The 23,060-nt window shown below is 45.1% G+C and overlaps 1 protein-coding gene across 9 annotated transcripts in view; it reads right to left on the reverse strand.

Annotated features, from left to right (window-relative positions):
• Positions 1 to 23,060, reverse strand: part of PML (PML nuclear body scaffold) — a 39,456-nt gene that overhangs the window by 15,740 nt on the left and 656 nt on the right. For 8 of the 9 annotated variants that reach the window (XM_019441500.2, XM_019441506.2, XM_019441503.2 and 5 more), the window contains exons 2-4: positions 20,875 to 21,341; positions 5,630 to 6,210; positions 4,343 to 4,413 (exon numbers count right to left, since the gene is read on the reverse strand). In XM_019441500.2, the coding sequence (XP_019297045.2) occupies positions 4,343 to 4,413; positions 5,630 to 6,210; positions 20,875 to 21,341 (1,119 nt within the window). Of the gene's footprint in view, positions 1 to 2,137; positions 3,985 to 4,342; positions 4,414 to 5,629; positions 6,211 to 20,874; positions 21,342 to 23,060 lie in introns of those variants that run through there. The other variant, XM_019441507.2, reaches the window with a different exon arrangement.

Below are 23,060 nucleotides of genomic sequence, written 5' to 3' on the forward strand. Positions count from 1 at the left end.
TCTGCCACTCCCGCCTGCAATCCTGACCCCTTGCTGCCTCCAAGTCTGTGTGTGCCCAGGAGATGACCGTGAGCAGGCGCCTGCAGTGGTCTGTGCGGTGAGGGAAAGGAAACAACACCCAGCTGGAGGGGGCGCTTCCTCGAGCACAGCCACGCTGGACAAGTCAGAAGCTGGACTTTAAGATCAGGAAGCCAGGGATAGGCTTTCCTCACAGGGGAACCCCAGGAATTAGCTGGCCAAACCTGGGCTGGGGCAGGTGGGGGAAAGCCCCACGTGGCCCCATCGTGCTGGGACCGGAGCTCGATGTGGGGCGCTTCTTGGTATCGAGCACTTTGATGTGGGCTCCCAAGTCAATTGCTATAACGGACTGACTTCCTTTTCCCCTCCCTCTCTGGGTTTCTTTCTCTTAACATCTTTACAGAAAGGGAGGAGAATTGTCTCTCTGGATCAGAGTGTATCTGGGGGAAGTGGAGAGAATGGAGAATCTCCTGGGCCTCTAGGAAAGTATATAATTGCGGAGTGCTCTACATCAGTGTTTTTCGTTTTTCCTTTTTTTAAGTTTATTTATTTGAGAGAGAGAGAGAGAGAGAGAGGGAGGGAGAGAGAAAGAGGGAAAAGCACAAGTGGAGGAGGGGCAGAGAGAGAGAGGGAGACTCCCAAGCAGGCTCCACAATGTCAACTCAGAGCCTGATGTGGGGCTTGAACCCAGGGACTGTGAGATCATGACCTGAGTGGAAGTCAGACGCTTATCTGACTGAGCCACCCAGGTGCCCCTATACCAGTGTTTTTCAGACTATAGTCTGTGACCCATTGGTGAATCATGAAAGCAATCCAGTGGGTCACGACCAGCATTTTTTAAATTATGCAGAATAGTATAGAACAGAAAACCCATGTAACAAGGGTAATTTATTTTGCAAAACTTCCATTTTAGCTACAGTTATGCATGTGTACATATATATACCGTAGATATAAAATATATTTCTTTATAATGGGTAGTGGTCAGAAATTTAAACCATGTCACACCCATTAGGATGGCTATTAGTGAAAAAAGTGTGGATGAGAAGGTAAAGAAATTGGAAACCCACGAGGTGCCTGGGTGGCTCAGTCCGTTAAGTGACCGACTTTGGCTTAGGTCATGATCTCATGGTTCGTGGGTTCGAGCCCTGCATTGGGCTCTACGCTGAACACTTGCTCAGAGCCTGGAGCCTGCTTCAGATTCTGGGTCTCCTTCTCTCTCTGCCCCTCCCCAGCTTGTGCGCTCTCTCTCTCTCTCTCAAATAAATGTAAAAAAAAATTTTTTTTAAAGAAACTGGAAACCCTGTGCACTGTTGGTGGGAACGAAGAAGGGCATGGCCAACTATGGAAAATTGCATAGTGACTCCTGAAAAAATGAAAAATAGAATTACCAGATGAACCAGCAATTCCACCTCTATGTAAATTTTGTTACGTATATTTTATCACCATTAAAAAATTTGTTTAAAAAAGTGAAAAAGGTCCTTTCATGTCTGGATCTACAAATCACTGGTACGTGAAAGACCCTCTTTCCAGAAGGGCAACAAACTCCCTGAAAGTGGGCCTGGGATTCTCTGCCTCTGTCCCACCCACGATGCCCTCCCTCCTGTGTTAATGAAGCAGGGGACAGACAGGAAGGCTCACTAAAAAAAAAAAAAAAAAAAAAAAAAAAAATCATGATGCCCAATTTGTTGTTTGGTAGCTTTAAAATGTTTTATTTTTTTCCATTCAAGTATTATAACGTCATGACAAAAAGAGCCTAGAGGAAATGGAAGAAAGATGGCCCCCAAGCTGGGGAGTTCTAGTTAAGGCTGTTGCTGTGTTTTCTCGTCACCTCTGTGCAGATACATGACTGAAATGAAAGTAAACCAACAGTTTCAAGAGGGATCCAGTGTTGGGGCGGGAAGCCCAGCTCCTGCCTCCTAAGGCAGGGACATGGGCCCGAGAGTCACCTTTCTCCTGGCATAGCTGAGCGACCGGACTTTATACTGCCCGGCCACGCCTGCCTCCCTGGAGCTGCTACACCAGTCCTTTGCACTCACAGAGTGAGACGACATCCTTCCCCCGGCTCCACTGGCCTGCCTGCCCCCTCCTCCAGCCTACTACCAAAGTGAAAGCAAGAGGCTTTGCAGAAAGAGCATTCTTCTGATGCTCCAAGTTCAAACTACTTAGTAGCGAATAGTGAGAGGTCACATAAAGACAAAGACCCGGAAGAATGCCTAGACCTCACACAAGATAGTACAGGGTCTCTTGCTGTTCATTAACCAGCAACTGGCACGTGGAAGACAGCCGAGCTCTGTGGACCTGGGGCACCTTCCCCAACTATTTGTAGGATTTCTTTGGGGGACATTATTCATCCTACCATTGTGATACCAAAACAACCTAAATATGCATTTACAGGGAACTGGCTAAATAAAACATGCTACATCCATTCACTAGACTGCTATACAGACACAAAAAGACATCAGGAAGCTACCTACCTACTGAAAATGTAAGAATTCCAGAATACTTTGTGGGGTGAAAAAGCCTGGGGCGTAATACTATGAACATAGGGTAGTATGCTACCTTTGTGCAAAAACAGAATGGAAAATGGAATTACCTGTAATCATATTTGCTTGTAATTACATAAAGAAATTCGGGAAGGATATGTAAGAAATAGAGACAGGTATATGGGCATAAGAAGTGGAAAGATAGGGACCAGAAGGGAGGGAGACATGATATGTTACTTTCTTTCTTTTTTAAGATCCAGATACCGTACGTGCAGGATTTGGGCAGTAAGGTGCCATATGTAGGGTGTTACGTGAAAATATTGGATATGCACAAACACAGTCTTAGTTTGCACAAGAAACCTCTGTGATGCTGAGTAATGGAGAGCTCAAATGAGAAACGGGGTGCAGAGAGATGTTGGGGTGTCCCCCGACCTCAAAGCATTGGTTCTCAACTTAGCTACAAATTATCATCACCTGGGGATCTGAAAAAAAAATTTAGGTACAATTTATATACAGTGAAATGTACAAATGGTAAGCGTACAAATCAATGGATTTTAAGAATTGAAGTGTAGTTGACATATTTATCATTCTATGTTTTTACTTCTGACCGTGTGATTGTATTACTTCAAAAATATAATAAAAATGTCCTTTTTTACTTTTCAAGCTACATATGTGGGGATGCAGGACCCAAAGCAGTTAGGAGTCTGCTTCTAATCCTATCCCTAGCTTGCTGTGTCATGTAGCCTGGAGTTGTCACCCTCTCTTTGGGCCTCAACCTATGCAGAATAGAGGGTTAGACTCCATGCGCTCTCCTAGCTCTAAAACTCTCAGTTCCTAAATCCTGCATTCTCCAGGAAGTCTCTCCAGATTGCCTCTGCCTACAACAATCTCTCTCCCCCAATGGCCATGCATGACAAAGCTAGGCTCGCCACCCGACCGCTACCACCAGAAGACCTGATGTCTGTGGAAGTCTGATCAGTCCTGGGCCCACACCTTTGACAGGCAGACACAGGCAGACCCAGATGACCAGGACGTGGAGGAGACCAGACGCCTAGTCCAAGGAAGGATCTCAGGAAGCTTATCCCAGAGGATCCATGCATGCAAGCACTTAAGAGGGCAAGCCAAAGGGGTACCACTGCATTTTCTCCCAGGGAAGCAATCTAAGGGCAGTGCAGAGATGGGGTGGCTGTCTCAAGCATGAGTGAGCTTCCTGTCCTTGGGAGGTGTGTGTGTGTGTATAGACAGCCATAGGTCAAGGGTGCTGTAGAGGGAATGCCGACGTTAGAGGGGGTATGGACACCTCCCAACCCTGAGAAACTATGATTCTTGCATATATGCTGGTCCTGAAATCACACCAATGAAACCCAACCTGCTGGGACTGAGGTCTGCCTCCTGGCCCCATTCTCCTCTCCAAGAACCATGTTGGGGGCAGGGGAGAGGTGGGGAAGGCCTCCGTGTTGATTCCAGGAAAATGCTCACATATCTAGGATGGGGGACAGGGTAAGGGAGATGTCATCTACCACCATCTGTCAGGGCCACCCACCAGTGACCGCCTTCTTCACCTCCTGTCCGTCCCTGGTTCTCACCCCTCTCATATCTATCAAGTGCTACTTTGGCATTTAAGATCTCAGAGCCAGCCAGTTCACCTGCCCTTCCTTTACTCTTCCCACCGAAGGCTCCAGTCCGGCCACTTGCTGTCCCTCTCTGGCACTCTCCCCTCTCTAATGCCTGCAGACACAGGGGACAACAAGACTCAGGTTCCTTCCTGACACAGGGGAACTCTGAACCCGTTTGACCTGTGGGACCATACCACCTCCCCTTGAGACCTCAACCCATCTTACCAGGTCAATGTCAGAAGAGTCCCTGGGAGTGCTGGAAGCCTCTGGGCTGGCCCTCCTGTGTAGAGCTGCATCTGGAGAACACAGAAAAGTCAGGGACATCCCCGGTGGGAGGCATCTTTGCTTGGGACAGTGACAGAGGAAATGTCTCTGCTGCTTTTCCTAGAGACTCATTCTTCAGGGCCTCTCACAGCACTGGGGCAGCTCCATGGAGGGGCTGTCATTTGGAAGGAGAGCTCCCTGACTGCAGTGAGCATGAACCCAGCCAGAAGGGAGAGGGTGGCATTAGAGAGTGCAAACCCCAGGTGCATCTCTGTCCATCTCTCGGCTGCCACCGAGGCACACTGTGGTGGTATGAGCCCACAGCCATCAGCTCCAAGGGCAGGCGTGAGTGAGTGAGCCCCCATCACTGGCACTTGCCCGGATGCCTTCAGATTCTGTTGCCACCCACCTCTTTCCCAGTAAGGGCATCCTCACACCAGCTATTCAGAGCTCAGATGTGAGCCTAGAGATTTCCTCAAAGAGCTGTTAAAGGTTCCTCACCTTGGAGGCCCTTTGGGGCACCCCTCCCCTTGGCGTCCCTTGAAAGCCCCGATGACGTCACCAGCTCATACAGAGCTGCTCCAACTCCTGGATCTGGACTGCAGAGCCAAGCACTGCCTCATTCTCCAGCTATGTGATGTGCTCCCATCTTGTCCCAGTTGGACTGGACAACTGCTGAGGTCACAAATTGGTCTGCTCTCCACTTCCCAAGGGCCCACAAAGGTAGGCAGCTGGTCCAGACAGCAGGCCACGCTGGAGGCGAAGCATCTCCTCCACTGAGGTGCAGTAGGGTTTCTGGTAAACACCCAACCACCCCAGGGGGATTTTCTCAGTCCCCTTCTGCTCTAACCTCACGTTCCAGTTGACTTCTCTGTTGCTAGACAGGAGGCTTAAGAGAATTTCCCGAAGTGGTTATCCCTTTGGGGCTAAAATGATACTGTGTCTGGTTCTCAGCTTAGTAGTTTCTTAATTCTCCAAGGGTCACAAGATCACAGCTAATCCACAGAGCCCTGTAAATTAGTAAAACGTGACCCCTCTGGAGGGCTGCAGACGCACGTCAGGGCCTCCTCTCCTCCTTATCCTGTGCTCTGGAATGTACGATGTGAGCAAATCTGACTTTAAACAAAAACAAAACTAAAAACAAACCCACGGCTTTCTTTTCTGCCCTGTCTCCCCCAGGGAGCGACAGCAAGGCACAGGCCCTTAAATGGTAAACAGGTCGGCCACAAGGGTGGCTCGGGTGCTTACCCGTCGCCTGAGTGATGCAGGAGACGAGTCCCTGCAAGCGCACTTTGAATTCGTCAAAGCCATCGGTGCGCACGGCGGCTTGCAGGTTCTGGGGCTCCTCCTGGCGCAGGCGGCTGAGCGCCTCTCGCAGGAAGCCGTGCATGTCCAGCACCTCCTGGTCAGAGGCGTAGCGCTTCATCCTCTGCACCAGCGCGCCTCCCATGCGGATGCGCTGCAGCACCGCTTCCAGGTGGCCCAGCTGGCCCGCGATCTCATCGTAGCTTCGCTGGTACCGCGCGCTCACTCCCTCCAGCAGCTCTTGCTCCTGGGCCAGCACGTGCGCTACCACCTGGCGCACGCGCGAGTGGATCAGCTCCTCGGTGTCTGCGCGCATGCGGCCCAACTGGCTGACAGCCGCGTGCATCTGCGCGTGCGCCGCGCCAAAGGCGCGGTCCTGCTCCTGCAGCGCCTGTGCCATGGCGTCCAGCTCGTCCTGCCGCTGTTGGATCTCCGCGCTGATGTCGCACTTGAGCTCGCTGTGGCCGCTATCCAGGAGCGCGCACGAGCAGCACAGCGGCTTGGAGCAGCCTCGGCAGTAGATGCTGCAGACACACAAGGCCGGCCTCAGTTAGGGCTCTCCTGCTTCTAACCCCTTTATATTTTTGTTATTAAACTCCTTTTCAAAAATTACAAAACTTTGAATCATGGTATGTCCCTAGGTTCGTGCTTTTCTCCATTCAGTTTGTGGTCTCCAAACTACCCATAGAGCATTAGAACGTAAAAAAGTTACTTAAGTAACAACAGCTAGCCTCCAGTCGTGAAACAAGGCACAGATACACAGATTGTCTCTCCACACCGTTTCTGAATTTCCTTTCCCCGCCTCCGAGGCAACCAGGTGAGCACTGGGGTGCATCCTTCCACAACTGTCTGCTCAAACCACTTTACACAAATATCCAGACTGCTTGCAGGATTTTAAGGACTTGATACATTTCATCCCCTTTCTTTTTAAAGTTTACCGGGTACGTGGTGCATGGTGCGTGGATGGCTCAGTAGGTTAAGCCTTGGACTTTTGACTTCGGCTCCGGTCATGATCTTGGGGTTGGTGAGTTCAAGCCAGCAATCGGGCTTTGCCCTGACAGCGCGGAGCCTGCTTGAGGATTTTCTGTCCCCTCTCTCTCTACCCCTCCCCCACTCGTGCACACATGCTTGCTCTCTCAAAAATACATAAACTTTAAAAAAAGGTATTAAAGGGGCGCCTGGGTGGCTCAGTCGGTTGAGCGTCAGACTTCAGCTCAGGTCACGATCTGCAGTCCGTGAGTTCGAGCCCCGCGTCAGGCTCTGGGCTGATGGCTCAGAGCCTGGAGCCTGTTTCCGATTCTGTGTCTCCCTCTCTCTCTGCCCCTCCCCCGTTCATGCTCTGTCTCTCTCTGTCTCAAAAATAAATTAAAAAAAAAAGGTATTAAAGTTTATTTATTTTGAGATAGACAGTTGGTGGGGGGGGGGGCAGAGAGGGAGGAAGAGAGAATCCCAAGTAGGCTCCACACTATCAGTGCAGGGCCCAAGGAGGGGCCTGAACTCATGAACTGAGATCATGACTTGAGTCGAAATCCAGAGTCAGAGGCTTTAACCTACAGAGCCACCCAGGTGCTTTCACATTTCATCCCATATAATCCTCACTAGAGTTACTGAGGGGAGAATTATTGCTGTTCTCATTTCACAGATGAAGAAAGGGAGACAATCAGTGGTTAAATAATTGGCTCAAGTATCTACAACAATTTTGGTGAGTTGACGTTTGTTCTTAAAAAGAAAAAAAAGATCATGCTATAAAAGATCATGAGTAATGTCTTTGTAGCTTCCTCCTCTAATTTAACTTTTGTTCAGGACATTCCTCTAGGTCTAATAAGTATAGATCTAATGTATTCTCTTTATAGCCCCCTTAAATTCCACATTGTACCACAACTGATCCAGTCATTCTCCTGTTAATGGACATTCTAGTGATTTCCTATTTGTACTTTTTTTGTCAATATGGATAAAGCTTTATGTGGCCTAACACATGGGTGCTTTTGTTTCTATGAAATAGGTTACAAAAAATAGGAATGCTAAATCAAAGGGTGTGCATTATTTTCATTTACTTAATATATTTTAGCTAGCACTTGCACAGCATTTATTGTGTATCAGACAATATTATGAGTATTTGAGAAATATCACTCTTTTAATCCTCCTAACAATCCTACAGAGTAGGAATTATTATATCCCCATTTTAAGGATGAGGAAACTGAACAAGAGGTACAATAACTCGTCCAGGATCACAGTTGGTAAGTGATAGAGTCCAGAGGGCAAACTGTAGGAGGCAGAATAATGTACTAATTCCCAGAACTGGAGTATGTTAACTTCTATGACAAAAAGGACTTTGTATATGTGATTAAGTTAAGGATCTTGGGATGGGAAGATTATCCAGGTGGACCTAGTGTAATTACGAGGGTCCTTATAAGGAAAAGGGGGAGGCAGGCAGGTGTGAGAAGGAAGACGTGATAATGGAAGCAGAGGTCTCGTGCTATCCTGCTGGCTTTAAAGATGGAAGGGGGTCATGAACCGAGGAATACAGGCAGCTTCTAGGAACTGGAAAAGGCAAGAAAATAGATTCTCCCCAAGAGCCTCCAGAAGGAACATGGCCCCGCCAACATCTTAATTTTCTCTCAGGGAGACCCATTTCAGACTTCTGACCCCCAGAGGTACATAGTAACAAATGTGTAATGTTTTAAGCTCCTAAATTTGTGGTAATTTGTTACAGCAGCAATAGGAAACTAATATAAAAACCCAGCCAGCCAGGCGCAAGTCCAGGCTCTGAAACGCTGTAATGCTGCCTCTTCAAATACTACCAGGAAAATATTGTTAGTTACTTCCCCAGAAATATTGCTATCATCTGTTATCAACAGCAATGATAATAAGTCAGCCCACCTGAGGCCAGGAGAGAGGCTCTTAGCTGGAGCCACTTTGGCCTCGGTTAAAGATCAACTTGTCCTGGAACTGCCAGCAGAGACTGTGCTGGCCAACCTGACTCCAAAATTGTGGCACGAGGCACTGGTCCTCGGCTTTGTCGGCTCTCAACCTCCCCAGACCACCGAAGAGGGCAAGGCTTCAGAGCTCGAACCTCTTGATCAAATACAGGAGATTTATGCTAGGCTAGCTGAGGTTTCCTGGAGAGCCCAGAGCGTGAGGGAAGCATGGGAGTTGCCACTGGGTCAAGAGCACTCAGCAACTCCAACATGGGGAAATCTGATCTAAGTAACAGAGACCCATCACCAAGAGGCAGGGCCGGTGACTGAGGTAAGCGTCAACTGAAGCAGAGGGCAACTGTGGATCTGACCTCAGCTCTGTGCCCTTAGCAAGTCACTTAACCTCTTTTTGCCTCTATCTTCTATCTGTAAAACAGGGATAACCCCCACCTCATATGGGAATTCTATAGAGGATCAAATGAGAGAAGTCCTACATATATGTTCTCAACAAAGACTGCGATCATTATAATTGACTGAGATATTAGCGCTCACCGATGATACCATTAACAAGAAATGCTGAGCAATTATGAAAAGAACTAATAACTCTACAGAGGGCAGTTTGGCAATATCCATCAAAATCACAAATGTATTTATCCTCTGACCCAACAATCCCCCTTCTGCGTCTCTATTCTGTAGCTCTACCTCAACATGTACAAAATAACATCTGTACAATGCAACACAGTCCATAATGGCAAAGAATTGAAACACGCTAGGCAAACAGTTGCATAAATTATGATACAACCATACAATGGAATGCTATCCCAGCAATTCAAATGAAAAGAATTATGGAAAAAATTCCCAAGCTCTCATTCACAAACAACAATTTTCAAATGCTCAAAAAAAAAAAAAAAAAAAAAAAAAAGTAGACATACTTTTAACAAAAAATATATACATGGGAAAAAAGAATTCCACTGAGAAAGAATCTAAAAAACAAAAGTGTCTCAAGGCCCCAACTGGAAACACTAAATAAATATCACGATATCAATTCTCTTCAAGTTCAGATAAAGGTTTAAAGCAATTTTAATCAAATTACAGATGAGAGTTTGAAACTTCATCAATGGATTCTCAATTTCACAGGACAGAATAAACAGATCAAATAGTTAAGAAATTTTGGGGAAAGGGCACCTGGGTGGCTCAGTCGGTTAAAAGCTACCAACTCTTGGTTTCTGCTCAGGTCATGATCTCAAGGTTCATGAGTTCGAGCCCCATGTTGGGTTCTGTGCTGTCAGTGAGGAGCCTGCTTGGAATTCTCTCTCTCCCTCTCTCTCTGTCCCTTCCCTCCCCCTGACCCCGCTTGCACACGCTCTCTCTCTCTACTAAATAAACTTAATGGGAAAAAAAGGAATTTTGGGGAAATCAGTGTCAGAAAGGGGAATTTTCTCTGCCAGATAACATAGGATAGAACTACCATTATTTTAAGAAGTGTGTGTGGCACTAGTCCAAGAGTAAAAAGGAAGGAAAATTAGCAGAACAGACCAGATATTACTTATCTAGGTCCTGGCATCCGTATAAGAATGTGATATTTTATAGAATAAAGAAAGCATCCCACACTAATGGACATTAAACAATTCCACTCAACAGTCAGAATTGAGAAAACCAGCTACTGCGGTGGGGAGAAGCAAATTAGGGCTTGTTTCACTCGTGATGCCGCAATACATTTCCGGTGGGTCACAGACTTAACTATGAACCATAACACCATAGAGGTGTGATAGTTGACTACTGATGATGGTAAAGACCTTATAACCACTGAAGAAATGGAAGAAATCATACACTCAACAGATGCGACTACCCAAAAATTCAAAACTATGTATTTTTCGGAAAGACATTCACAACTTCCTATCGTGAGAAAAGCAGGTTACAGAACTATCTGCTTCTGTTCAGTTTGGTTTATGTGATTATAGAGACGGCAGGAAGGAGAGTAAACAGTCTATATTGATGGGAGTTACTTCTTTCTCTTTCTCCCTCCCTCCCCCTTTTCATCTATTTACATTTTCCCAAAATTTCCATAATCACTTCTAAGTGAAGGAGTTTGGACTTTAAAGAGGAGGCAATGGAGAACCCTCAGAAAACATTCCATCTAGGAATAATAAAGCTTTTCCTCTTCTTCCCTGACATGTATTGTTTTGCTTGTCCCTTTATGACTGTTCAGTGAATTGACTATGTCGTTAATATTTTAGTTAGAAGCCTCAACATGTTTCCTGGGTTCTCAGTCTCCCTATCTGAAAGCTGCCTATGTCTTAAATTGCCATGCCAGAGGCCATGTGACAGCAGGAAGGATATGGGTCCTGGAGGTGGACGGCCTTGGGCCTGAATCTGAGCCCTTCTGATTCCTAGCTACAAGGCCTGGAGTAAAATACTTTCTCTTGAGTCTTAACTTCCCTGTCTATAAAATGGGGATAAATAAGAATGCCTCTCATAGACTGTTGCAAGGACAAAGATGGGCTGGTGTATGGGAAGTCACCTGCACAGTGCCAGCTACACATTGGACATTCTGGAGCCATGCAAGAAGGGGAGGCATTAACTACACATGTTTGCACGGCAGGGATATTAGCCCTACTGTTGGTAAGTCAACCTCTCAACCTCAGACAGTACGGAAACATCATATTGAGTGTGGTCTCTGGGCTGTCCCCTTCCCACTAGGGTCAGGCCAGCCCAGTGTAGCCACACCTCCTGCTGAGGCCAGAGCGGTATGCCACTTCTGCTGTTCTAAAAAACAGGGCTGGGAAATCCAGGAAGCAAAAATCCTATGAAAATGGGACCCGTGGAGGAGAGCTGGCCCCAGAGCAGGACTCCAGGGCAGAGCCTGGCTGGTCTGAATGGGAACTGAAAAACTCTCTACTCTACCATGCTCACTTCCATGAGAGCGACAGGGAGCTTCCACTTTGAGGGAATAGCAAAAGGAACAGCCTCCTTTGGAAACTCAAATTATTGGCTAGAGGGCAATTAAAGGGATACATTTGTCATTTACATACAAATATGAATGCTTTCAATCAGACTGGTTTCCTCCTCCGCTGGGAAACAGAGTTGAGGAAAGATTTCTGAAGCCAGGAGAAGAGATGGGTAATTGCAGAGCCTGGGATACTTAGAGCGAAAGCATTATTCCTATTGACTTCCCCTCCTCCAACTCTTCATTGGTTGAGAAGGTGGTGACAGAGATCGTAGAACCTAAGGGCTCAGAGAGGAAGACACCAGAAAGGCAGCAGCGAGAAAAGGTAAGAGGAGGAAGCTTTGTCTGTTTCTCACACCCATCTTATGCCAACCCCACAGCCAAGAATGAGAAAGAGAAAGTTTGTGCTTTTCCTTCCCCACTCTTTTCTTTTTTCTTCAGACTGTCATGTAAATTCTAGATAGTTAACATACCATGCAATATTGGTTTCAGGAGTAGAATTCAGTGGTTCAACACTCACATACAACACCCAGTGCTCATCAAGACAACTGGCCTCGTTTAATGCCCATCACCCATCTACCTTCCCCACTCTTTTCTAGGCAGGTCCCTGCTCCCAAGACAGAGGGCTGGCGTGTCCATTATGACCCACTGAAAGGCCACTCAAGCCAGAGACCAAGGGGGAACGCCAGATACGCGCCCCCCTCCAACCACTTCAACAAATCACTAACTCTTGCTGATTCTACCTTCATTTACCCTCCACCCCCAAATATTAAATACCAACTATGCACGAGCATGGCACTAGGATGTAAAGACGACCGAGGTAGAATCCTGGTTCCTAAATCTGTCACATGAGTTCCCATTGCTACACACCTTTGTTCTTGCCTCGATCACAACTTATCTCCTTTGGCATATCCCCTAACAGGCTTCCCTGCCTCTGGTCTTTCCAATCAACCCTTCCCAGTGCCACCAACACGGTATTTCTAAAATGTGATGATCGTCATATGCTGGGACCATTGCAATGACCCCCCTCAGAAGTATAAGCCAAAACAGTATCAAGTGCAAGACATTTTTAAAGCATCACATAAGCTATATGTTAATAAAGGAGATTTGATTTTTGGAACAGTTTTAGATAACTTGGAATTCACTGCATTTTATAATGGACTACAATTATACAATATTGAATGTTAGTGAACAGTGATGAAGTAGGGATTTACACGCCAGGAAATGTTGCAAGGCAGCAAGACAAGGTTTATCACATAGATGAGTACAGTGACTACAAACTATTTAAATCTGATCTAATTTCAGTAAATGAGATGGCAAAAGAGATGGAAGTAGCTAAAACAATCGGTTAATTAAAGCCATGAATAAGAAAAACATGATTTGACTAAGTTAACAATAAACACTGTTTATCAGTCAAGTGACACATGGCATAAAAAGGCAGCTCTTCTACTTGGCTATACCAATCTTGAAATGCTTTTCTAACTCTAACAGCTTTGGCAGAATAAATCCAAATTGTAAGAGATGCCAAAGCGGAATTTGTTACAAAATTCAAAGACTAAAGTTAATCATTAAATGTTAATGACTCTGGTAAAATAGAAAACAGGCAGTAAATCCTTACGTGCAACAATTTTGATAGTCTCAAGTACTTTTTCTACAATGTGTATAAAATGATTTATCATCATCTTCATTACTCATTCAAGAGTCATTAAACAAATCAGTTCCCCCCAAATCATAGTAATACTGTTAAGATTATGAATCAGAAAAACCCAAGAAATAATACTAATACATTATAATACTAATGGCAATAGAGCAAAAAAGAGTACAATGAGGAGGAAAAGGAAGAGGAAAAAAGAGAAGGAGTAAGAAAATTTCCCTGTAATAAGGAGAATTTCTAGATTGAAGAAGTCTGCCAGGTTTCAGAATTGGATACAAAATGCTCAACACCAAGACAGTTTGGTTAAATTAATAAACTTCAAGAATGAAAATACCTTTAGGTATCAAGACAGAAAAAGCAAATAAATTTGGCCTCAGACCTCTCCTCATGAACATTTGATGCTGGAAGACTATGCGGCAAAGTCTACAAAATTCTAAAGGCAACAGTGTAACCCAGGTATATTATACCCAGCCAAGATATCATTCAAACAGAAGAGCAACTGATAGACATTTTATTTTAAAAAAAAAAAAAAAATTTTTTTTAACATTTTATTTATTTTTGAGACAGAGAGAGACAGAGCATGAATGGGGGAGGGGCAGAGAGAGAGGGAGACACAGAATTGGAAGCAGGCTCCAGGCTCTGAGCCATCAGCCCAGAGCCCGACGCGGGGCCCGAACTCACGGACCGCGAGATCGTGACCTGAGCTGAAGTCGGATGCTTAACCGACTGAGCCACCCAGGCGCCCCAACATTTTCAATACTAAGAGATCCTAGGAATTTAGACTGCTTACTGACAACATCCATCCAATTAAGAGCTGAATTGAAATAAAGAATTTATAGGAACGAATGCTAAAGTACAAGGGCCAGGGCCACTCATGAGAGCCATTTTAACATAGAAGCAAGAGAGATAGATGGGAGTGGGCCATCCTGATCTTTTTCAGCAGAGACTCTAGCTACTATTGTCTACAATGGAAATGTTTCATTAAAACCAAACTATAATAACTACAACCTCTTAATGTCTTAGTATTTTTTTTTTGCTTAGTCTTAGATATTTTAGGAAACATTTTACAATGAAGAAACATTTCTTTGAAGTTTAGTAAAGTCTAATTTTACTTCAGTAAAATTTTTCTTCAGTATCTTTTTCTTCTGCTAAAGTTAAGGAAAATTAAATTTATCATTTCTTAAATAGCACGCTTTCTTTTAATAATCCACGTCTGAGGGGAAAAATCACTCGAGTTCTAAACAAGCAACTTGCAGAATCCTTTTTTGCAACTCAGCCCAGTTGTTAGTTGAGGACTGCCTGTCTGTAGTGGCCAGCAGTGCCAGGAAACGCACACACGGTTTGCAGTCAGGAAAGCCTCTACCCCATTTGAGTCTTGGCTCAGACAAGTTCTCCCAGTTGGGTTAGCTCCCATTAATGCATTGGCCTCTTGCCTCATTTATACAATGGGAACAGTTCTCTCTTCCTCAATAATCTTTCAAGAAGGCATGAGAATTAAGATAACAGCCCAGGAAAAACATCTCAAAAGACAGATAAGTATTAATAAAAGGAATACTCCAACCAGAAGAGCCCATTCTCTGCCCAGGTTGGAAAAGGGAAAACACCTCCTGCTGGAAAGGGACGGCCCAGGTTCCAAGGAGTCGGGAAGCTTCATCTGAGGCTGGCTTCAAACCTGTTGCCTGCATGGATGGGTGTCTGATCCAATCAGAAACAAACTCAGACTAGGCTTAGAATCCGGGAAGGGATTCTTGCTTTCTCCCACTGGATTTGAGAATGAGGGTGTGTACAAGGGCCTCTGGAGCTGCAATCATCTGGCAAGCGACAGGAAGAAACCCTTCCGTGAATGGGGCTGACTTGGAGCAAAGAAGGGTCACAAGAAATACAGAGAAAGCAGGTCCTGTTGACATAATATGAATATCTAATCAAGTAGGGTCAGAGGCTGGCCACAACCCTGTTCACTTCTTACATAAGCCATTCATTCATTTTTGCTTAAGAGACTGACTAAAAATTTGTTACTAATTTACACGTTTGTTTTCGTTGTATCTCATACAGACAAACCTCTTCAAGGTACACTTCACATGGCCCTCTTATCTACGCATTCAACCAAATCTACCTTGGGGCTCCATGCCCCCCACCCCTATGAAAGGAAAAGCAGTTGCTCTTGGCTTGGCTCAGAAAACAAGTCCCCTGGGTGAGTTCATAGAAAAACTTGGAAATGGATTCTTTGTGCCCTAACTCCTGGCAGCATCCTTCTGCTTGCTCATGTGGTGCTTCTGGGTCAGCTTTCAACCCCGGTAAGATCATCAATCCCCAAGAAGACGCAATTTACTGATAACTTCACAGAGGGTACCAGGAAGGCCCCAGACAGGCTGGGCCAAGGAGGCCAGCCGGACACCGAGGGTGCAAACGAATTTCAGGAGGCACTTGCTTGGTTCATGAGGGCAAGGGGGCTCCTCATAGTTTGCACCTGTGGCATCTGGCCTTCTTCCCCCACCCAGCCCTGAGGGGGAGCCCATGAGGTCCATGAGGATGTCTTTTCCATTTCCTTCTCAGCTAGCAGCCCTTCCCTTCCTTGTCCCCAGCTTTGCCACTGCGATCTGTCCGTCTCTGCCCTGAACCTTCCCCTGGGCTGTCCCACCTGCTTCTCCCTGTCCTCTTGTGAAATCATTCCAACTTCTGGCCTTGGGAACTCTTTTCCCAGGTTACGGTCTCATCACACCTTTCAAACTGGATTAATAGATCTTTTGTTTTTTCCACTCAACTAATCCAAATGCTTTCTGGCTATAAGCTTTGATGCCTCTGGATTAATTCCTCCACCCCATCCGGCCAAGCTTTGGGATCTGACACCCAGATATGGGAGTCAGTTTCAACTGCTGTCCTCGACTCAATATTACTATTGGGCAAAAGGCACTCCCCAGCAATCCCAAAAATGGAAAGGTTGGCGGTCACCTTTAACTCCAGGTGAGGCAGGCCCTGGTAGTGTGAGATTTGGGCCCCTTCCCCATTCTTCCATCTCCGCATTCTTGCAGACCTCACCCCCATCTGTACCACAGCCTCAGTCTCCTAATGGGGCTCCCTTTCCCCTGGTCCAGGTCCTTTGCTTCAGTTTCTGCTAGGTACATATGCCCAACAGCACAGTGGTCAATCTCCTCAAATGCTTTATGGAATGGGGTGAAATATAAATAAGTATGCAGCCAAAGAAACAAATACTGGGTCTCCTGGCTCCCAAACTTACCCACTTCACAGAACCACAGTGCAGGGAGAGAATCTGACCGTCCCACCCTCTGCCTTAACACCCATCAGTGGGCTTCCAGCAGAGCCCCCCCATAGGGTCCCTCTCAAAGTGTGTTCTATAGACTGTTCACTGGTAAAACAAGAGTGAAATGCACGAAAAAGGAACAAGCTGAGAATAATCTATGTCCTAAAATTTTAGGATAAAGTTCTAAATCCTCTAAGCCTCCCATGTCTGACCCCAGTTCCCTCTTCCAGCCCCTGCCTTCAGGCATACCCTTTACTTGCAATTCCTGAAATGCAGCCGACTGACTAGTGCCTCTGCCTTTGTACAGGCTTCCTGGCCCACCCTGTCCTGCCCCCAATGCCGTTTCTCCTTTCTCATGTGTCAGGCTAAATGTGACACCTTCTTAGAAGCTGCATACGCCAGTCAATGCCTTTTCGAAGATGACTCACTTTTGGGCCTGCGCTCCTCCTGCTTTCTGTCCTTAACAAATGACCGAGCACACATCCCGATGTCAGCCCAGTGCGCATGGGGATACTGGCAAGGGAACATGTAAGATAGCAAGGTAGAAGACAGTGTGAAAGGGCAATTATCCAAGCTCAGGGTGAGCAGATTTCCTCCTGGCACTTTCTAGCCTTGATGGTTAGTCGCAGATCTGGTTCTTCCACCAGATGGCGACCTCACAGAGGGCCAGGGCTGTATCTGTTCACATTTATACCCTAGCACCTAGCAGACTGCATGCCACATAGAAGGAAGTAGGAAATGTACTCCACGCAGGGCGCCTGGGTGGCTTAGTCGGTTGGGCGTCCTGACTTCGGCTCGAGTCATGATCTCACACTTTGTGGGTTCGAGCCCCGCGTCGGGCTCTGTGCCGACAGCTGGGAGCCTGGAGCCTATTTCCGATTCTGTGTCTCCCTCTCTCTGCCCCTCCCCTGCTTGGGCTCTATCTCTCTTTGTCTCTCAAAAATAAATAAAGGTAAAAAAAAAAAAAGAGGACTCCACGCCAGTGGTGGAAGTGGTGATCAGGATCAATGCCAGTGGCCCAGGACAGACATTCCCAGGCTGAGTTCTGAGTTTAAAGCCACCTGTGGTGCTGCTCCCCAACCAGAGTCCTAAATCAGCTTGGTGTCAAAGGACGGAGTGGTTTGTGACCGCATTGTGACCTGAAGAAAGCTGTGGGTTATTTATGGCACTGAAGTTTTGTGCAGAAAAAACAAGTTGAGTGTTCCCAGTAACTGCTAGCAAATCATGAAAACAGTGTGAATTGTGAGTGTCTGTGTATGATTTTTAAGCAATATGATCAGGTTTTTGAAACCATCCACCTTGATCAAGGGATGGGAATCCTACGCTCTTGGCTGGACCAGCCCTGCCCATTGTACCTGGACAGAAACCCACCCCAACCCCTATATCAGAGTTGGGACCACTTGTAAGCCACTAACATCTTATTTAGAAATAAGAAAGGGGGGGCATAGAGACAGGTATAAAAGAAATTTTTAAATTTTGAAAGAACTTAGGATGAACTGGAAAATTTTCAGAAAATCTGACTCAAGATCCAAAACAGACCAATACCAAGGAAAAAACCTGACTCTTCAAAAAAAGCACCAGTCTCAGATAGTTTCTCGAGAAACTTCTACAAACCCCAAATTGCTTATGTTCTTGAATTGTTCTAAAGCAGAACAGAGAAATTATAGGAACAGGATTTTAACATTGACTGTGTACTTAATATGTGCCAGGCACTGTGCTAAGCAATTTACGTGTGTGTGTATGTGTGTGTATACCATGTTCAAACAAGCTTACAAATTCACTGAAGGAGATTAGTAGAAAATGGATCAAAAAACGTAAAAGAAATCACACATATTCATAAAAATTGATCACATTTATAAATATAGATAATAGCCTAAATAAGACAGTATTAAATGGAATCTAGCTATGAATTAAAATAATAGTATCAGGACCCAATAGGGTTTTTTCTCCTGGGAATTGAAAAAACGGCTCAACATAAAGAAACATACTTCTGTATAATTCATCACACTGAAAGGTAAAAGGACACCTTCACAGGATCAAAGAACACCCATTCCCGAGTTAAAAATAAAACAAAATAGCAGCCACAAAAAACTTCGTAGTAAGAGAGAAGCGGGAGGCAACTTTCTGAATGTGATTTTGTCAAGTTACCCAAGGAAGCCAATAATAAACAGTGTATTAGAATGCATAAACTTTCTCATGAAAGCTAGGAATAAGATAAAGTTGCCTTTCCTGACCACTTCTTCGCAGTATTCAATATTGTTCTGGCAGTTCTAGCTAATGAAACAAAGCTACAAAGAGGAACTATGCATAAATACTGGAGAGAAAAAGGTTTTTATTATTTGCAGATGATATGATTGTTTACCTAGAAAATCCAAAAGAATCAATTAGAAAACCTTACAAAAAGGAAAGAGCTCAATCAGATGGCTAGTCTAATACCAATATATATGAATCAGGAGGCCTAGAGCATGTTAATGATGACCAGCTAGAAATTATAATGGAAAATATTTTATTCACAGGGTTATTAAATATTATAAATTAAACTATAGTTTAAAAGTTCAAGAAGTATGTCAATAGCACTATAAAACTCAAAAGATATAACCAGAGATGTAGCCAACTCCCCCCAGATTTAATAAAATCCCAATGAATATGTAGGTTCTGAAATTACATAAACTGTAAGAACAAAAGAGAAGCAAAAATGAGGAAGAATGGGAATTTAATTTGCCTTATCAAACATGAAGCTAGCTACAGCATTCCCTACAGCAGTAAGGATTAGCGAAGGAATAGTCAGATCATTGGCCCAGAACAGATATTTGCAAACATACTCATGATTACTTGGTTATTTAGTAGAGCATTAGAGGGCATTTCAGATCAAGGCAAGAGTGGATTATTCAATAAAAGTTGTTGAGAGAACCAGCTTTCCATTTGGAGAGAAAAGCAAAGTGAGAATCCTACTTTATACCATGCAGAAAAATAAATTCCATACAAATTAGAGATTTAATTATAAACACAAAACCATGAGATTATTAAAATAGAATATAAGAAAGTATTTTTAACATTGGAAGGGGGAAAAAGTCTTTCCTAGTATGATTAAAGCCAGACACGGTAAAGGAAGAGACTGATGAACTGGATTCTATAAAACTAAAAACTTAAACACAATACCTCCTAGGAAATGAAATGACAAAAGTCAACCTGAGAAAAACACTTGCACAGCTACTGGTTCTTGCAATTAAAGAGACTTATTTCTGGAAGGAAAAACATCAAACAAATAGGTAAAGGACCTAAATAGGCAATTCACAATTGAAGAAAAAACAATGGCCAATAAACATATAAAAAAGTCACTAAACCTGAATCTTAATAACAAAGAAATCCAAATTCAAGTTGATATTATCTGTTGGCTGAGGAACCTGCAGGAAATGCATTCTGGTAGTGCAGGTGGTAAAAGTCCAAGCAGGAAGCAAGCCACCGTGAGTTTTAGGAGGAATGCAGTTCTGAGTGTGTCCCCTATGGGCAAAGAATACCTTCACTTTGCGGATCCCAAGGGATCTACAGAATCTTACAGAAAGCAATCTATTGGGAGTGGGGAGAGTTCACGTTCATATGCCACCTTTTTGGCTAAAAGAGGGAAAATAAGAATGTATAAGACTATATACCCCTATCTATCTGTGCATATACTCCCAAAGAAACCCTGGAAACATTCAAAACTGGTAACAATGGTTAACTGTGTGGATGGGGAGGGAGGGAGAGAGAAATGGTAGGAATTAAGCAGACAGGGACAGAGTGGAAAGGAGACTTGCCCCCCTCTTTATAAATTTTGTGACTTTTTGACATACAAACGTATTATCAAAAATACTGAATTAAAATCCTGTGCTGTTTAATAAAAATAATTTTAACTGGATTCGATAGGGTTTTTTCGAAATAGACATCCTGAGATAGTACGGTGTTACAGTTTTGCCTTTTCGGACAGAAACGAACTACCTGCATCTCATCTAGAATCCAACTCTATACCCTGACTCCATGGCTGTGACATGGAAAATTCCACTGTAAGACTTTCTAAAGGCAGTTTGGTAACAGGTATCAAAGTATAAAATTTTCACACCCCTTCACCCAGCAATGGCATTTCCAAAATTTATCCTGAAGAAATTATTGGATAAATTTGTAAAGCCGACTCTGCAGCTTTATTTATTACAGGGGGGAACTGGAAACGATTACTACCCATTTGTAGGAGATAACAGAAATTGCGGCCATGGCCACAGCACAAATGCTGCCGGTCTGAGGACCACACTTTGAGTTGCAGGACCCTAGAAGCTCCTCATCTCACGTTCCCAGCTATGTGCCTCTCTGGATCTCTGCTCCCTGCACCTTCTACCGGTATCTTGGATGTGCCACCCCACCCTGGGCCGGCCGGCTCACCTAGTCAGCATAGGGGTGCGGTGGTTGGGGTTGGAGCAGAAGATGTTGTTGGACTTCCGCGTGCCATCTAGGAACTCACGCACCGACTGGCTGCGGAGCTCTGCCAGGGGCCGGGCCTCGTGCTTGAGGAACCACTGGTGCGCCTCGAAGCACTTGGCACAGAGGAGCTGCTCACACTCGAAACACCAGAAGTCGGCAGTTTCTTTGCAACGGGTGCAGAGTGCCTGCGCGTCCACGATCTGCCGATACACCGACAGGCGCCGCTGCAGACTCTCGAAGAAGACGTTATCCAGGGCCAGCGAGTCAGAGCCTGCGGGCCCGGGCGCCTGGCAGATGGGGCACTGCGTGCCCGGCGCCCCCAGGCATCCCGAGCACAGCGTGTGCAGACAAGGCAGCAGTTTGGGGCACTTGGCTTCTACCTGGCAGCCCTGGCAGCGCAGGAACTCGAACTCCTCCTCCACGGCTTTCTGGGGGACCAGAGAGGTAGGGGTGAGGCCTGAAATCCAGGAGTCCCCACCCACCGCACCCACTCCTGTGGCTGCACAGAGGCCCATTCCAGGCAGGCTGATACAAAACCGAGGCTTACCAGTACCCCACTCCGCCACTCACTCACACCTTCCAGCTCTCCCTCCACAGTTTACTGAGCATCCCCTAGGCCCTGAGATACCCGGATGGATGGGATAAATCCCTGCCTTCAAGGAACTCAGTTTAGAGAGGAGATACATTAAAGCGTCTCTCATATGACATCGTATAAAGTGCTTAATATGGTTTGGCGGCTCCTCAAAAAGTTAAACGTACAACTACCATACAAACTCAGAAATATCATTCCTAGATGTATTTCCCCAAAGAACTGAAAACAAGTACCTGAACAGATACTTACGTGCACACCCATGTTCCCAGCATCATTAGGCACATTATGCACAATAGCCAAAAGGCAGAAATACCCCAAGTGTCCATTGATAGATGAATGGATAAACAAAAGTGTCTACATGTGCAATGGAATATTATTCAGCTTTAAAAAGGAAGGAAGGGGGTGCCTGGCTGGCTCAGTTGGTAGAGCATGTGACTCTTGATCCTAGGGTTGTGAGTTTGAGCCCCATGCTCGGTGTAGAAGTTGCTTAAATATAAAATCTTAAAAATTAAATAAAATAAAAAGGAAGAAAATTCTCATACACGCTATGAGAACCTTGAAGACATTACGCTAAGCAAAGCAAGCCAAACACAAAGGGACAAATATTGCATGGTTCCACTTTCTAAACTAGGCAAAGTCATAGCAACAGAAAGTAGATTGGTGGTTACCAGGAACTGGGAAAAGGGGGGCAATAAGGAGCTATTGCTTAAAGAGTACAGTTTCTGTTGGGGGTGATGAAAGAATTCTGGAAATAGAGGGTGGTGATAGTAACACAACATTGTGAATTTACTTAATACCACTGAAAGGTACACTTAAAAATGGTTAAATTTTTGGAGCAGCTGGCTGGCTCGGTTGGTGGAGCATGTAACTCTTGATCTCAGGGTTGTAAATTCAAGCCCCACGTCAGGTGTAGAGATGACTCACAAAACTAAAATCCTTAAGGGGCGCCTGGGTGGCTCAGTCGTTAAGCATCCGACTCCGGCTCAGGTCATGATCTCGCAGTTTGTGAATTCAAGCCCTGCATCGGGCCCTGTACTGACAGCTCAGAGCCTGGAGCCTGCTTTGGATTCCGTGTCTCCCTCTCTCTCTCTCTGCCCTTCCCCTGCTCTCTCTCTGTCTCAAAAATAAACATTTAAAAAATTAAAAAAAAATAAATCCTTAAAAACATGGTACGTTTTATGTTATGGATATTTTACAGCAAAAAAAAAAAAAAAAGTGCTTAAAACAGTACCTGGCACGTGAGGAGTGTTCATAATTAAGTCGTATTACTCCTAGTTTTAATAATGCAAATAATAAAAGTTACTGCAAGAAGGTGCTTTCATGAAAGGGAGCCAAAGGGCCTGGAAGAACATAGAGCAAGTGATGTAAGTAGCTCCTTTGGGGGAGGAGGGGAGCTGGGGCATTTGTCCGGGAGAAGACTGAGGCAAGCTTCCAGGAGGAGGACCTTGTGGACGGGGGCTGTGCTCGAGGGGTGTTCCAAGAAAAGGATCCTGGAGGTATCCTAGCGGAGAAACCACCACAGGAGCTGTGAGGCCTTAGCCAAGACACTTCTCTC

Source organism: Panthera pardus, unplaced genomic scaffold (genome assembly GCF_024362965.1).
Source record: "Panthera pardus isolate Hobbes unplaced genomic scaffold, ASM2436296v1 HiC_scaffold_24, whole genome shotgun sequence".
In the NCBI taxonomy this organism is placed as follows: Eukaryota; Metazoa; Chordata; class Mammalia; order Carnivora; family Felidae; genus Panthera; species Panthera pardus.